At 50.9% G+C, this 16,802-nt stretch overlaps 1 protein-coding gene across 1 annotated transcript; it reads right to left on the bottom strand.

Annotated features, from left to right (window-relative positions):
- Window positions 1-3,752: 3,752 nt before the first annotated feature.
- On the bottom strand, window positions 3,753-12,168 carry TRIB1 (tribbles pseudokinase 1). Its single transcript, XM_032760415.2, has 3 exons — window positions 10,900-12,168; window positions 8,556-8,848; window positions 3,753-6,155 (listed from the first exon to the last, which is right to left on the bottom strand). Exons 1-3 carry the CDS (start codon window positions 11,257-11,259, stop codon window positions 5,690-5,692), a joined length of 1,119 nt encoding a protein of 372 aa, XP_032616306.1. The 5' UTR covers window positions 11,260-12,168; the 3' UTR covers window positions 3,753-5,689.
- Between the last annotated feature and the right edge of the window lie 4,634 nt (window positions 12,169-16,802).

Genomic DNA, 16,802 nt, shown 5'->3' with positions numbered 1-16,802 from the left:
AGAGGGTAGAATAAGATGCATACTGCAAAACATCTAGCAGGATTGAGAGGTAATGCTTCTAGGACCACTAAGTTGTTGACTGCAATCAAATCATTAGAGAATCAACTGAAATCTGATGTGGGCAGTTGCCAGGAGTTAGTAATGAAATCCTGCTCCTCTTTTTGGGGGGTGGTGGGGATCCTCCTTTTCCCAGTCAAAGCCATGCTGAAAAGCCAACTCCATAATCTTCATTGCTGCAATGCCTGATATGGTTTGGATATTTGTCCCCGTGAAAATCTCATGTTGAATTGTAATCTCCAATGTTGGAGATGGGGCCTGGTGGGAGCTATTTGGATCATGGAGGTGTATGCTTCATGAATGGCTTTGGGTCATCCCCTTAGTGATAAGTGAGATCTTGCTCTGAGTTCACACAAGATCTGGTAGAGATCTGGTCATTTGAAAGTATGTGGCACTTGGTTGGGCAGAATGGCTCATGCCTGTAATCCCAGCACTTTGGGAGGCCGAGACGGGCAGATCACTTGAGGTCAGGAGTTTGAGACCAGCCTGGCCAACATGATAAAACCCTGTCTCTACTAAAATTACAAAAATTAGCTGGGTGTGGTGGTGGGTGCCTGTAATCCCAGCTACTAGGGAGACTGAGGCAAAAGAATCACTTGAACCAGGGAGGCAGAGGTTGCAGTGAGCTGAGATCATGCCACTGCACTCTAGCCTGGGAAAAGAGTGAGACTCCATCTCAAAAAATTAAAAATTAAAAATAGATGAGCAAATAAGAACCAGGCAGACTGCCCATTCACAGTCATACAGCAAAAAACTTTGGAACTAGGAAGAGATCCTAGTCACAAGACTTCCACTTCTGTGCCCTTGGCTCTTTGACTTCGAGGTCCATTAGACTCAGCTGCTAGGGGACAGCCATTCATCCACCTACCAGTCCACTCATCCATCCATCCATCCATCCACCCACCCACCTATCCATCCAATTGGCATGCATATACATATGTATATAATATATATTATGTATAATATATATGTGTATATATATATACACACGTGTGTGTGTGTGTGTGTGTGTGTATATATATATATATATAAATAATAGAGATGAGGTTTTGTTGTTGCCCAGGGTGGTCTCCAACTGGCCTCAGATGATCTTCCTGCCTTGGCCTCCCAAAGCGCTAGTGCTGAGATTACAGGTGTGACCCACCACACCCAGCCCATGTTGGCTTTTGACAAATTTCTTGTGGAAGGCACTGTGCTGGTGCTGAGGAGCCAGGGGAGAATAAGACTGTCACATTCCCTGACTTCTTGGAGCTTTCCATTCAGTGAGCCAGAACTGAGCCTCAGTCATCTATTTCCCAAGGGTCTACCACAATGTCTGGCACATGGTAGGTGCCCCGTAAATGTTTGTTGAATGAATAATGGATTGCTCATCTTCCATAATGCCTACACATTTATAATTGACATACTGGGTCATTTGAAGACATTTGTGGAGCTAAAAATTCAGTATTTGTATTTGTCTTGAACCACTTTCTCTCATCATTATTCTTACCAGGAGACTTTGTGTGGTGGTGTGTAGACACAGCAACAACATTGGGCATGGAATCCAAAGACCCGAGTTCATATCCCAGCTCTGAGCTGCTTACTCCTGAGTAGCTACTGAAAGATGTTTGAGCCTCAGTTTTTTCAACTTCAGGGAAATATTTGACTTGCCTATTTCACTCATGTGCTGTGACTCCCTGGGGAGGAGAGGAGAAACTTCCAGAAAATATGACACGAATAAGAGGTTATTGAGATGTTACTTGGATGACTTCCTCAAATGACAAGTATGTTGAGGACACAAGGGAAAATAAAAGCAGCCAGCTTTTCAGCACACTCATTCTGACCTTGTATAATTGAAGGGGTTGCAATTGCCCCAGATTTGTTCCAACCTTAGAAGAGATTAAATGTATGGATTTGTGGTATCACATGTCATCCCAGCCAATCCTGACCCATATTTCTGTCCATCTGGTGCATGCAACAGTACAAAGAGGTGTTATAACCTTAATTGCTTGCAAAGTCTTTTGAAATCCTTAGATTAAAACCTCGGTGAAGTCCATGGTATTAGCATCCTGAATGCCCAAGAAGTCACGCTGAGCCTCGTCTGGGTTCGCTGGAGCAGGCAACAAGGTCTGTTGTGAGGCCTGCTTCAGGAACTTTGGGGTTTAAAGTCCTATTCATGGGATGGCCAGAGACCAATCCCCAACTTCCGAGTTCCTAAGCTACCCAGGCATTTGGCCATTTCCCACGTTGCTTCTGAGATGATTTTTACATTTCTTAAGTTCCTGGGTCACAAGGCCTGAACTGCTCTAACTTCAGTGTCATACGTCTGCTTTCCTGGCTGATCTCAGCCTGAGTCCTAAAAAAGGGTAATTGTGTCATCACTAACTTCTGTCCGCCTCTTCATGTGAGTCCAGAGTTGATGAGTTGGTCCTCATCCTAACTTATACAGGTTAGAATTAAAATTCCATCCCATAGTGGTTACGCTTAGAGCAGGCACCAGGCAAAAATTGAAAAGGGCAGGCAGAGGTTCCTGAGGACTTCCCAGTGTTTTGCTTTCTAGATCTATTGGTTATGCCTGTGTGTTGTTTGTGAAAATTCACTGAGCTACACACTTACATGTGCATTTTTCTGTTGTTACACTTTACAATGTGAAGTATTTTAAAAAATCAATCCGGATACAAATTTACTTCATTTAGACTAGACTCTGAAGTGAAGCTATAAATAGTTAAGCTATAAACAATAAAAAACCCTTTTCCTTTCTCTACTTTTGTGATTCAAATTAATGTCACCTTAGTATTTTCCTTGCTTCCATTTCCATTTTCACACTTATAGAAAGAAAGAAGTACAAGAAAGAAAATGCCTTGCTTGGCCGGGTGCAGCGGCTCACGCCTGCAATCCCAGCACTTTGGGAGGCCAAGGTGGGTGGATCAGGAGGTCAGGAGTTCCAGACCAGCCTGGCCAATATGGTGAAACCCCGTTTCTATTAAAAATACAAAAATTAGCCGGGCATGCTGGCGGGCGCCTGTAGTCCCGGCTACTCAGGAGGCCAAAGACAGGAGAATCACTTGAACCTGGGAGACAGAGGTTGCATTGAGCCGAGATTGCGCCACTGCACTCCCAGGGCAACAGAGCGAGACTCCGTCTCAAAAAATAAAAAAAGAAAATGGCTTGCTTAGCCATTTTAATTAAGTCTAATGAAGGGGGATTGGTTCACAATCCGAAGTCCCATGATGCCTCCAGAGATCTGTGTGAACCTCTGCAATGATAACAAAATTTTGTTTTATACATGTGACACCGTTCTCAAGAGTGGTCATAGCTTTATCAAATTCTCAAGGGTCCATGGCCCAAAAAAGACAAGCTGATTTTTACAACTCAAGGTTAATTTATGAATGCTCGTCTTCAAACGTTTCTTGATTCTGCTATGAGAGTATAAAAAATAAAAAATGTTTCCCGAGTCTAAATTCAACACAAAGCACGCATCAACACCCAATGGGCTTTATTCATCAAAATAAATTTGCCCACTGAAATGAAAAAAGCAAATGGGTTCAAGTCTGCCAAAGGTCATTGATGATCCTCATCATCTCTACTCTTCCACCTTCCCGTTGCTGCCCACCCCCAACTAGACTATAAGCCCTGAGGCCAGAGACCTTTGCAACCTCTGCATGAAATTGCAAAAGGCAAAGCAGATTGAGCTCGAAAGAAATTCACCACACCTATTTACGAAACCAGGTTTATTAAAATTTCTCTACAAGTCAGAAACGGCCATCTCACTGTTCACATATATACACATATGTACAGGAAGAACCTAGTGTTTCTAGCTTTCCCGACAGAAGCCCCTGCCAGCCCAGAGTCCTTAGTCGGATAATGTATCACAGATACAACAGTCGAGCAACCACGAGAGCGTTAGTGCGACAGAGGCCTCTGTCCTCCCTCTTCTCAAAGTCCCATGATTCTGTCAAGGTAATATTGCCAATAATCATTCACATTTCACGTGGTTTTAGACACGCAGGTTATTCAGACAGACACAGACAACAAAACAAGCCTCAAAGCCAGAACAAAACAAAACAAAACAAAATCGAACATAGGTATAAAAGGTAAAATATATGTACAAAGTACACAGTACGTGAGGTATACACGGCATTCTCACAATGCATGTTAGTAGTTTGCCTAGGCGTAGCCCTTAAAGATGACTGCCTGTTTTTGTGCCATTTCTCAAAATACAGTATATTTTGTTTACCCGTTTAACCACCTGATTTCAGCACTGTCCAAGACAGTTACTGATATTTCATCTGAACTTGTTTTTTAATGAAAGTTGCAATTTCTCCATTAAGCTCTATCTTTTGTAGGGGAGTGAGTTTCCATCTCTGGATATATCTAACAGAGGCCAGATTCCCACCTACAAAAGAAGCTGAAAAGGGGATTTCTGCCTTGGGAGGTGGCAGAAGGAGGAAAGAGATTGGACCGGATGATTTTTAAAGTTCCTTCCAACTTTGAAGATTTGGGGTTTGCTGTTTCACTCCAGAAGCCGATTATACAGACGTATTCATAAACCACACATTTGAAATATTAACAACCCATCATGCAAAACTGCAGATGCACACACAATGCCAGAGGCGGACCATATCTGGGAGGGGTTAAAGTATAATTCTGGAAGTGAGTTTGAGAATCACAAGACTATCCAAAATTCACTCTCTTCAAAGCACAAAGATGTTTAATGTCTGCTCTTGGGAGAGGTGGGTGGGAGCCTCCTTATCTTTCTTCTCCTAGACAGAACACTCCACCCTGGGATGGTCTTGGGGAAAAAGTAAAGGGTAGGTACTAACATATTTGGAAGGAACTTAAAAAGCTAATAGTTTCCAAGCACTCAAATTATTTTTTAAAATCTGGAGTCTCTCTGTCTGAGCTCAGAGTTCTGAAATCGTTGGGAGATGGAATCTTTTGTGATACTGTTCCACGTTCAGCTGGTAAGTGCTTTTATAGCTAAAGGGGCAAAGTGTCAAGGTCAGGGAGAAGGCATTAGTGCAGATGAGGTCTTGGCAGGAAACAGAGGAGAGTCTGGGTTCATGGTTCCGTCAGGCTCCTGAGCAACTTTAAACAGTCTGCTCCAAAAACGGAGCAGAGTCATTGGTAAATGTGAGTGTGAAGAAAGGGTGAGTGTTAAGCCAAAAAAGGAACTTTCCCATCAGAGAAGCTGCGGTAGCATGTCTAGCCACCAAAGATGAGTTCAAAGATGGCAGATTTATTGGCCCAATTTGTCACCCTGTTAAAAATACGGTTATGACCCAAAATATGTCGTTGTGCAATTTGCTTTTTCTCCCATTCGAATGCTCAAGTTTATTACACACTTGACCACCGGGTGTAAGATGTCCATACTCTTTGCCCTCCATAAAAGATGCGGAACTCCCAAATCCAGCAGAGATAGTTGGCGAGGGTTCCTTAAGGGAAACAATTTTGCAGGGCAGCCAATCACAGCGTATGCTGCTCAAATCAATAAAGTCACTCATCCCAACAGAGAAGAGGAGGCGCCATGCCGAGTTCAGCAGCTTTCATCCTGATGCAGTCATTATCTGGCTGGTACCACGCCAAAGGGCCTGTCCATCTTTAGAAATGGAAATGCCAGGTGTAAGAATTGAGGTTTCTGAGGTTTTTGGGATTAGCAGAAGAAGGAACTAATGTCACTGTCCTCCTGGTACTCTGGAACGATCTGGTCTGAAGTTCCTGTTTCTGAGTCGACGTACCCAGGTTCCAAGACAGACTCAAACCAGGGGTGCAGTAGGATCTCGGGGGCAGTGAGTCTCTCGGAGGGCTCCCGTCTCAAGAGGCTGCGAATGAGGCACCTGGCTTTGGGGGAAATGTGTTCAGGAATGCAGAACTGTCCACGCCGAATTTTGGAGAAAAGGGCACTGGGGTCTGAGTCATGGAAGGGGTATCGTCCAACCAGAAGGGTGTAGAGCATCACCCCCAGGCTCCAAACGTCCGCAGCCTTTCCGGAGTAGGTCCCAGTGGTGTTGAGGATCTCAGGGCTCACGTAGGCTGGGCAGCCATGTTTGTCTGACAAAGCATCATCTTCCCCCTTGATTATGTGTGTGTCTTCTAGACTTTCTAGTCTAAGCTGAGTTCTGCAAGGGAGAGGAACCAAGCCATTATTTCCACACCAGCTGCTATGAAAAACAAAGCCTTCCCAATAACAGCGCCCACAGGCACTAACAGCAAAGGCTCCAGGAATGCTATTTACCCCTTCGTCCAATAAGCAGTGCCCTGCAACTACCGAGGGCTCGTGATTTCACAAACCAACACGAACTGCAATAAATGTTTGCAAAGTATCGACAGAGCGCCTGGGGTGGAGGGTATGATGCAAAGCCCCAAATAGTATTCATAATGCTAGAGCTTACAAGAGATATCCTAATAGGAGTTACGCAATTTACTGAGTTCCCATTGCAGAACTGGGAGCCTGTCTCAGAATGCTGCATTCTCTACAAAAGCTATCAGGGAAAAGCAGCATATCCTACTTCTTCAGGGAGGGCCTGAGCATCCTACGAACCCATCTTCTCTCTTATGACTGCCGGGGCTACCTGGACCCACACTGCATTACAGAACACGGAGCCGAAAGTCACTGCTATTGCACACAGGTCATCAGCGCTGGTGCCCACACTGATACATGCACATGGAGAGAACTTTGTCCACCTGGGCCCAGGCTGCAACAATTCGAGTGGGAAAGTTGCAAGGAATGTTAATTACATTTATTGGGGTGTTTAATTGCAAAGAACACTTTGCCTGGACAGAGAGGTTATGCGAGCAAACAAAAGTGGCTGATGGATTTCAGGGATGCAGGGCCCCTGAAATTCCTACATAGGGACACACACGCCCCCTGGGATGGCACATCAACATGTGAGCATATGTATTCTACAGGGGGGTCTCTATTCAGGTAACAACTAAAGTCGAAAACACCTTCAGTCAAAGGCTCTCTTATGAAGCTGCAGGTGCCTCCTTATTCAGAACCAGCCACCCAAGTCTCCTGGATCCCCCAAAACTCAAAGCCATGTGGTGGGGAAGCTCTAATATCCGGTGACACCCTGTCTCTGCCTGCTTCTCTGAAATAGCCCTGTTTCAGTAAGTCACTTGTGAAGTTAAATGCAAACATTTGGTACTGGCTGATGGGTCAATTCCTTTTCCTCTCAAAGGTCTGCTTTTTTTTTTTTTTCCTGCCTTCCTGTTCCCTGGAGTGTAGTATACATGTGCTAACTTCAGTATGTCCTCAGCGTGACCTCCCTGTCGTTATGTAAAATACCCATTGGTTCTGTAAACGGAAAATATGACTCAACCCACACTGTCTGTCCCTGATTGGCTGCTACAGCACTAAAACCCTGCACCTGTGCTGGTTACACGACTAGCGTCAGCCTGACATTGCTTAACCCCCGGGTTGCCAAACCCCATGCCCATGATATTCTCCTGTGCAATGCAGATTTCAAAAGCTAGTAAGGAGGTGTGTAAGGCATGTTTCAGAAAATGCATCACCATATCAAAGGAGCATGTTCCAGGAATTACAAACTTCTTCATTGCAAACAGTTTGCTTTTCTTTGCTAATCAGTGTGTTCCAATAATTATTGCGAGGTCAGATACAAAGTCATGCTTTATGACAGCTCAACCCTGTACTGTTTCGTATGCTCTGGAGTCAAAGGTAAAAATGCACAGGTGAGATAAGCCCACTTCTTACAACAAACTAACTCACTCTCACCTCTACAATGTTACAGCCTTACTGCTCGTAATCTTTCCACAAGGGATGTGGCTGGCTCTTAAAATCAAGTGTGGTCTATCTCATGCGGCTTCCTGAATTCTCTAGCTGAAACCTCAGCTTTGAATCTTAATGCCTCATTACTCTCTTATCAAGCTCATCTTGTTCTTTATGAGGTAAGCTATGATCTATATTTAGCAAGCCATCCTAACCAACTTCCATCTACTATTCAATGTGGCTATTTTCTGAAGACGGATCCAAACAAGCTGTCTAAAAAGTCACCAGAGAATGTGACGTTACAGAGAACCCGGCCTGGGATGGGAAAGGAATGCCGTGTGAAACAAGAGGGCGGAATTCTGCATATATGACAGTCTCACTAGCTCTGTGAAACCTTCCAGGTACAAAACAGCACTTGGCATAAGCGAAGATTTGAACACTTCCTTCAGAAGGCAATATTGTAAAGGGCAGTTTAATACGTGCACCCCAGACAACTGACCTTTCTGACAACAATGGGGAATGAACCTGATCCTGGGGTAGGAGAGGAAGGGCACCCTGTCAACACGTGCCATCCCACAGAAGCGCCACGGTGTCCCCAGACCCCGTCCAAGAGAATGCAGAATAAACCAACCTTGGCTGTGACTCCTCAGGAACAGAAGCTCTAAATACTAAATCTGGGACATATAAGCCCTTGACTTTGTTTTGCACCAACACACAGCACCTGACTACACAACCTGCACCTTCGCTTTGGTTCCAAAAGGCCACAGGAGAAGCTGTGGCGGCCGCTCACCTCTCCTCCGTGGAGAAGACGAACTTCCTAAGCTTCAGGTCCCCCAGCACGATGGCTGACTGGTGGCAGTGGGCGACGGCGGAGACAATCTGCTTGAAGAGCCGGGCGGCTTCCTCTTCCCGCAGCCTCTTCCGGCTTCGCACATAGGAGTGCATGTCCCCAAAGTCCTTCTCAAAGAAGACGTAGGCCTTGGTTTCCCCAAGGATCACTTCCACAATGCCGGTAATGTTGCTGTGCGATGGCAGCTGGATGTAAGGCCTGATTTTGTCCTGGTAGTGTTTAATGGGAAACACCTGTAGAGAGAAGGGGGCCCATTTAGGGGGCTAGAAAAGCAAAGGCAGCCTCCCAAACCCCTGAGGGAGCTGAGCAGAAGTTCTCAACCTTTGGGCTTAGGATGTGAGTAAGTTCCATTCACCTACTCCGTTTCCTCTGCCACCTTACCTTACGCAGCCCCAGCTGCCCCTGACACCTTTAAAACCAGTAACACCTAGAGCTCTAGACTTGCAAATACCCAGAGGGTTACCCGCTTTCACACAGATGATTTGAAAGAACTGTCTCCTGTACATGTTCCCATCTTCCATCAGCCCCTGAGAGCTAAGCAAACCCCCCACCCTCTGTGGCCCTTTCCTGTTTGCAGGCCACACTAGTTGAGTGGCTGATAGAAGGAAGCCCCTGGCCTGTCCAGGAGCTGAAAAGCAGTCCCTGGACGTACACGTGCCTCCTGCAGACCCAAAGTGCTCAACACAGAAAGGGCACAGAATGTGGTGACTCTGCAGCCTCCAAGGGGAAGCAGGGGCCAGAGAACATGCAGAGCTGTCATTAATCAGAAGGAACAGATGACTTGGAGGGGGAGGCTGGGACAATGCAGCCTTAAGCAACCTGCCCACAGTCCGACTCAAGTGTAAGCAGCCTTGAGTTACAATTCTCACAGGAGGGGTATGGGATCCTGCGAATGGGTTTTTCACTTGTTTGTTTATCCCCCTACACCCGACCCCACCCCTAGAAATGAGTAGCAATCTCCTCTCTTCTAGGAAGCAGGCTGGTCTCTTTAAAGACCTTTTGTTTAGTCCAGTTACTCATATCCTAGACTCAACTGGAAACGGTGACACACGGGCTGTCACCATCTGGATTCAGCTATTATCTGCTCAGAGGAACTGGAAGGGGTTGCACAATGGCCAGACTCACCCCACCTCTAAGAGGCCTGGCTGCTCTGGCACCAGCTAGAAAAATCCCCTGCTGCCCCCTCCTCCCACCCCATCCCATCCCACCACACACACACACCTGCTTGTCCCAGAACAGCTCTTAGCCCCAGTCATGGAGAAGAAAAGGTTTTTTTTTTTTTTCTCCCTATTAAACTGGGCTTAATCATGCGTTTGAAATTTCATTCGGGTTGGGCAGTAGGTGGCAGCAGCGAGCCCCGGGACGGGGTCGGGGTGTTGGGAGTGTCAGGTGAGTTGCGGAAAACCCAGAAGCGACTTAACTGGGGGGTGATCCTATCTTTCGGGTGAAAAGGAGCAGCCCGAGGGTGCTCTGGGGTGCCTCAAGCAGGGGTGTCACGCTCGCATAAAGTAGACTGTGGGGACGTTCTGCGTCTACCCGCGCAGGAGGCGGACCCGGCGGATCCTGTTTCTAGGAGCTGTGTCTCCTCCTCCTGGATGGGATCCCTATGTTCAAAGCAAAATCGCTGGCTGGAAAATAAAGTGAATCGAAGCGAGGGTTCCTGGCCGGTGTGGGCTTTTCAACATTTCTACTCCGAGCAGATTCCTCCGCCTCGGGTAGATGACTCTGGGACTGCTCCCTTGGGAGGGCGTGTTCTAGTCCCAGCGCGGATTCAATTCGGAATCCGCAAGGAAGGAGCCGGACACAGTCTTCCAGCCCCCTTACCACCTACAACTGAGCCCGGGTGCCGTGCAAGCCCGACAAGAGAGCTGCCAGCTGCTCCAAGCTCCTAGGAGGCACCTACTGCGGGGCGTCCTTCCAGGACATGGCGGGGTGGGGGGGAGGTGGAGAGCGAGGAGAATGAGAGAAGGGGAATGGCATGGCCCTGGAATCCGTTTCAATTCCACAACTTATATGGAACGCCACGCGCTACACTGGGCGCTAAGGAAAGGAACAGATAAAGCCACTGAACACTGCACTTCCTCTAGGCGCCCCCATTATACCACTCCATGGGAAACCCCTCAATCCACAAAAACGTGAACCTGGTCAAATGGCGTCTTATCTGACCCAATCTACTGATCCGCCCTGTGCCCAGCCCAAGCGTTGGCCGGACCCCAAGCACCTTTGCCTACCACCCCGTCCCGCGCCCTCGACCCCAGCCGGGTCCTGGCCCGGGAGCACCTACCTTGCAGCGCAGCTCGCGGCCAGTGTGGATGCACAGCGCCCGGGACACATGCTCGCGCTCGGCCAGGGGCAGCAGCAGGTAGTCGGCGATGCGGCTGGGCCCCGGCGCGCTCCCGGAGCCGCCGCCGGCCCCCGGAGCGGCAGGCGGGGGCTGCGGGCTGCAGGGCGAGCCGGGGGGGCTGAGGTAGTCCGGGGGGCTGGTGCACTCGGAGAGGCGCGGGCACTTGGCCGCCACGGCCGCCGCGTCGTCGGCGTCCAGCAGGCGTTTGGCCGGGACGCCTCGGGCGGCTGGGAACAGCAGGGCCGGGCCGCGGGGCTGTGAGGCGCCGCTCATGGCAGAGCGCACCGGACCGACCCGCATCCCGTCCTGGGCCGGGGTGGCCCCGGCTTTTTAAGTCCCGGGATCCGCGCGGGAAGACGCTGCGGGCTTGGCGCCGGCTCCGCGACTTCTTCCAGCCGGCGGGATGGAGTTTGCAGACTGGTCTTGGCTCGGCCCCCACGAGGGGCAAAGCAGGAGCCGCTTCCCGGCGCTCGCGTTGCACGCGGGGACCACGCTGGCTGTGCGTCCGGGGGGCGGAGGCCAGCTGGAGTCCCCGGACCCCCGCAGGCAAGGGCTCCCGGAGCCTCGCTGGGGGTGGCCGCCACTATTGTTGCCGAGGCTGCCGACAGTCCGGGAGGCAGAGGCGGCGGCGGCAGCGGCCAGCGATCCCGGGGTCCCGAGCCGCGAGGACAGGATTCAGCAGGCTCAGCGGAGCCACGAAGCAAATGCACTTCCCAAAGCGATGAGTCTCGAGCAAAAGCCGGGAGAACTTTTTCGCGGCGCTCGCGATCCTGCGCGCTCCTGGGCTCCGGGCGTGTATGAGAGGGAGCGAGACGCGCTCAGAGAGAGTGACTGTGAGTGAGTGTGAGCGCTGCACCGATCCCGGCCAGTGCACTCCTCCTTCTCCTTTTCCTCCACCTCCTCCGCCTCCCGGTGACTCACGCTGTATACACACACACACACTCACAGGCCGGGCTGTGTAAACAGTTGGGAAGCCGGGTTGTGCAATGAGGTGGCTGCGACGACTCCGGCCCCGCCGCCCGGCGAGCAGTCTCCCGAGCGGAGGGAGGAGACTGGGGGGAGGGGAGAGGGAGCAGGAGGTGGGGGGAATGGGGGTGGACTGAGGGCTGGGGATGCTCCGGGCAGCGCGCGCTCGGGCGCAGGTGGTGCGTCCCGGGCCGGCCTGGACGCGCGCACACGCCCCCCAGGCTGGGCTGGGCTGGGCAGAATGCGGCGCGCGCGCCCTCCGGCAGGCCCCCAGCTCAGCGGAGAAGCCAAAGGAGGGGGCGGAGGAAAAGTTCCCGTGACGTAAGGGTCCGAGGAAGTGGGCGGGAGGGGCGGGGCCGCGGGGAGCGAAGCGACCGCTGATTGGTGCGCGCGCCTCATTCACAGCAAGCACAATGGGCTGCGGGCGCGGGGCGGGAGCGCGCACCACGGTTCTCTGCACCCGCCGCTCGCTGCAGCCCTGCGGCGACGCCTTTCGCCCCGGGGATCCCCCTACCGCCCAGCGCCTGGGGAGCTCTGGTTGGAGCCGTGGGCTCCGCAGAGGCCCGGCTGCAGCGGAGGAAGGAGGGGGATAGGGAGGTGATGAATTCCAGAATCAGTCATTCACCCCCACGCGGTAGTTCCGGGGAAGACCTGTGCGTGGTAGTGGATGTGGCTTTTTTTTTTTCCCTTTTCCTGCCCCCTCCCAGCTCTAATCCCTAGCGTCTGTTCGCTTCCACAAATAGAACCTTCTGTTGGATGAAATAAAAGCAAACACTGGGCCTTCTGCGCTGCCTCCACCTCCACGCCCCCCCAACCCCCCCGCGCCTGCCGCCCGCCCGGATTGCACGGAAATAGCTTCTCCAGGCTCCCGGGCCGCCCCTTCGCGGTGACTCGCAGAAAGAGCTTCCTGAGCCAGGGCCGGTGGGAAACAAAGGATGTGGGGAGCGGGCGGAAGGGGCCCACGTGGCTGCCGCCGGATTCCTACTCCCTCCCCAGCCTCCACACACGCCGCAGGGTCTAGGGCCTGGGTGCCAACCTGGGTAGGTGGGTAGGCCGGTGGAAGTCATTCTGGCCGCTGCCAGAGATACCGCCTGCACCTGGGCAGCCCTGCCTGGTGCTGCGCATGCATTCATTCCGTGTGATTTGGGTGAGCATGAAAGTTGTGCGTGAAACAACTTGGAATCTGTCATTTTTCTTTCTTGAGTGAATCAGGTTAGTTTGGAGTCCCTAGGCACCCAACAATATAACTATTATCAGAGAGCCCTTCCTTGCACTTCTGCTAAATACTTAATTTTCTAAAACCAGGTCGAGCCCCAAGAATAAATCATTTTCCTTATTAATTCTCCATTCATTCAACAAATACTAATTAAGCATCTACCAAGAGCTAAACACTGGGAATTAGAAGGTGAAAATTAAAATAATAATAATAGCTAACATGAATAGAGGCCTACAATGTGTCGGACACTGTTCTTTGCACTTTACATGTATTACTTCAGTTTTCTAACCACAGTATGGGGTTATTTTTTGCTCCATTTCACAGGGAAGAAACTGAAGCCTTAGAAGGATGAAGTTACGCCAAGCGTGGTGGCTCACGCCTGTAATCCCAGCACTTTGGGAGGCTGAGGTGGGCGGATCACCTGAGGTCAGGAGTTCAAGACCAATCTGGCCAACATGGTGAAACCCCGTCTCTACTACAAGTACAAAAATTAGCTGGGTGTGGTGGCGAGCGCCTGTAATCCCAGCTGCTGGGGAGGCTGAGGTGGGAGAATCACTTGAACCTGGGAGACAGAGGTTGCAGTGAGCCGAGATCGCGCCACTGCACTCCAGCCTTGGGGACAAAGCGAGACTTAGTCTCAAAAAACAAAAAATAATAATAATAAAAATTTTAAAAAAGCAAGAACGAAAGATGAAGTTACTTGCTGCGGTTAAGTAGCTCATAAGGGGTGGTGCGGTCAAGCTCCTAAGCATTTATGGTGACTGGAAGGAGAGATTACAATTTGTAGGGGCAAACAGGAGTTAGGGAGGACTCTAGAAGGCATTTGACCTGGGAGATGTGTGGGGACTATGAGGGAGCTGCTCAAGGGAGGGTATGAATGGTGGGAGGCCGGGCCAGGCAAGGGGTGTACGGAAGGGCAGGGCTGGCAGGCCAGAGAAACTATAAGGGTGGTGGGAGCTGAGCCTGCAGAGGTCACCCGGGACAATGTTGGGAAGGGCTTGAAAGCCATGTTGCACTTGGTCCTGTGCCCAGAGGAGAGCCCACCGAAGAGTGAGTTTGTTTGTTTGTTTGTTTTCAGTCTCCCTCCATCGCCTAGGCTAGAGTGCGGTGGCCCAATCTCGGCCCACTGCAACCTCTGCCTCCCAGGTTCAAGTGATTCTCCTGCCTCAGCCTCCCGAGTAGCTGGGATTACAGGTGCCCGCCACCGTGCCCGGGTCATTTTTTATTTGTAGTAGAGACGAGGTTTCACCATGTTGGCCAGGCTAGTCTCAAACTCCTGACTTTAAGTGATCCACCCACCTCAGCCTCCCAAAGTGCTGGGATTACAGGCTTGAGCCACCACGCCTGGCCCCACCTACATTTTTTTTGTCTTTGAAGATTATTCCGTGCCAGAATGTAAGATCCACTGAGCTTCCAGCACGTGAATGGCAAACTCAGCATGGCCACTGAGCATCTTCCTCCCAGGTGTGTGCCTCCTTCTCTGCCTCTTCTGAGAGAAAGGCATGCCACCATCCACCCAGCTCTGCCCACCCAGGGGCCAGGATCACAGGCACTCATCGCGGGCTCCCCTTTGAATCTGCCTTTTTCCTTTCTCCCACAGCCCACCCTAGACCTGTGAGCTCTCAGTGTTGGGCCCTACCCCGCACTGTTCAGCTCCCTGGGGCTGGCCCTCGAGAGCGCTACTTCCCAGGCTCACTTGCCCATTGGCTTCCAGCCCAGTTTGCCCAGTGGGAGGTCCAGGAGGGAGATTGGAAGGCAGGAGGAAAAAGAGAATGCCCAGGCTACTATTTGCTTCAGGCAGCGGCCACACCTCCTCTGGGGCTCCAGAGGAGGCAGCCCCTCGCATGGCTGCTGCGATGTGCTGCCCAGATCCTGCTGCCCAACTGGAGGATCTGTTTCCCTGGCTGCTGGGAGTGCATATCAGGAGCTGTTCTGGAAATTGCCTTGACTGAGAAGAGCCACTTTGCCGGAGGTCACACTCCCTTCCCAAGGGTCCACATCCAGTGACTGCTGATCATGGAAGAATAAAGTTCCCCTTGTCCCAACTTGGGCCACCTGTCCAAGGCATCCCAGCTTCAGAGGTCCCAGATTGGGTCAAGTGAGGCCTTCCTAAAATTGCATCACATCCCAGCTTTTTCCTCTGCCCAATCCTGTTCCTTCCTCCCCCTCTTCCCACGGAATCCCCTAATAAACCTCTTGGAGGCTGGCCTGCCTCTCAGAGTCAGCTTCCTGGGGAGTTCAACCCGTGAAACCCCTTCTTCATGGTCCGAGCTCACTCCAGGGACTCTGGCTTCTGGGAGCAGGTGAAGCCACCTTTGTCCCTCCAGCCGTAGGGTGGCAGCGGCTTCCAGATGTTGCTAATCTCTGGGTGGCCCCCAGCACCATGTTTTGTTCTGTTTTGTTTCTGCCCTTTCTATGCCTTTGTAACTAGTTTTCCACATAAATTCTTTCCACTGAACTTCCTGGCCTGAGTTCCATTTTCCTACCCAGACCCTGTCTAATAGAAACCCTCTCCCTTTCCCATGTTCGGCCCTCTCTCCACTCCCATAATCCTAGTTCACAACCTTCCCCTGGATTCCTGCAGTAAGTTCTCAATGGAGCCACTCATTCATCCCTTCAACAAACATTGAGCCCCCTACTTGGTGTCAGCACCCACTAAGCACTGGAGACACAGTGATGCACAAAACACAGTATGTCCTGTATCCCCTTGATCCATCCCCCACACAGCTGTCGAGTCACTTTCCTAAAATCCGAATGTGATCACACAAGGTACTGACCTAAAACCTTGGAGGGACCCCACCCCCAGATAAAATCCAAACACCACAGTGTGGAAAAGTAGGCCCTCTTCCAGGCCCACTTCCCTTCCAAGCCTCACCTTTCTTGCCTCCTCCCCTCTGTCCTACCCATGCCAGCTCCTGGCAGGGCCCCAAACTCGTCTATCTGTCAATTCACATCTCTGCACTTCAGCCTGCACTGTTCCCTCCCACTGGAATTCCCTCTCTTCCTTTTCCAAGGAAAGGAACTCTTACTCATCCTTCAAAACACCATCTGGATTTCCCCAGCACCTGCAGTCAGATCTCAGTGTCTTACCAAATGCTGTCAAGTCTTCTGTCCAACTATCTCTCACGACCCTTTCCACACAACTGTGTTCCCAGAGGGCCGGGGTTGTGTCTTGTTCATTTGTGTTCATCCAGCCCCCAGCCCAGTGTCCATTATAAAAGAGGGACTTAGGCCAAGCACAGTGGCTCACACCTATAATCCCAGCACTCTGGAAAGGCCGGGCAGATGGATCACTTGAGGTTGGAAGTTTGAGACCAGCCTGGCCAACATGGTGAAACCCCGTCTCTACTAAAAATACAAAAATTAGCCAAGCGTGGTGGCGGGCACCTGTAGTCCCAGCTACTCTGGAGCCTGGGGCACGAGAATCGCTTGAACCCGGGAAGTCCAGGTTGTGGGGAGCCGAGGTCGTGCCACTGCACTCCAGCCTGGGCAACAGAGCAAGACTCCATCTCAGAAAAAAAAAAAAAAAAAAAAGGCGGGGGGGTTTAGTAAGTGTCAACAGAATAAATGCACTCCGGGGCAGAGGGTCACCCACAAGGAGAGCCTGAGATGACAGATGGAGAGGGAACACTGGACTTCAGACAGAGACAGGGGCTGGAGA

The sequence above is a fragment of the Hylobates moloch genome, unplaced genomic scaffold (assembly GCF_009828535.3).
Source record: "Hylobates moloch isolate HMO894 unplaced genomic scaffold, HMol_V3 SCAFFOLD_9, whole genome shotgun sequence".
NCBI classification, from domain to species: Eukaryota; Metazoa; Chordata; class Mammalia; order Primates; family Hylobatidae; genus Hylobates; species Hylobates moloch.
The sequence above is the reverse complement of the archived record's forward strand: the minus strand, read 5'-3'. Positions and strand labels throughout refer to the sequence as shown.

What these genes read in the sequence shown, in the direction of transcription:
- TRIB1 (XM_032760415.2), bottom strand. Translation starts at nt 11,259, where the DNA reads ATGCGGGTCGGTCCGGTGCGCTCTGCCATGAGCGGCGCCTCACAGCCC. An exon ending in GCCGCGAGCTGCGCTGCAAG is followed by an intron (nt 8,849 to 10,899) that starts GTAGGTGCTCCC and finishes TTCTCTCTACAG; the next exon opens with GTGTTTCCCATTAAACACTA. An exon ending in GTCTTCTCCACGGAGGAGAG is followed by an intron (nt 6,156 to 8,555) that starts GTGAGCGGCCGC and finishes TCTCCCTTGCAG; the next exon opens with AACTCAGCTTAGACTAGAAA.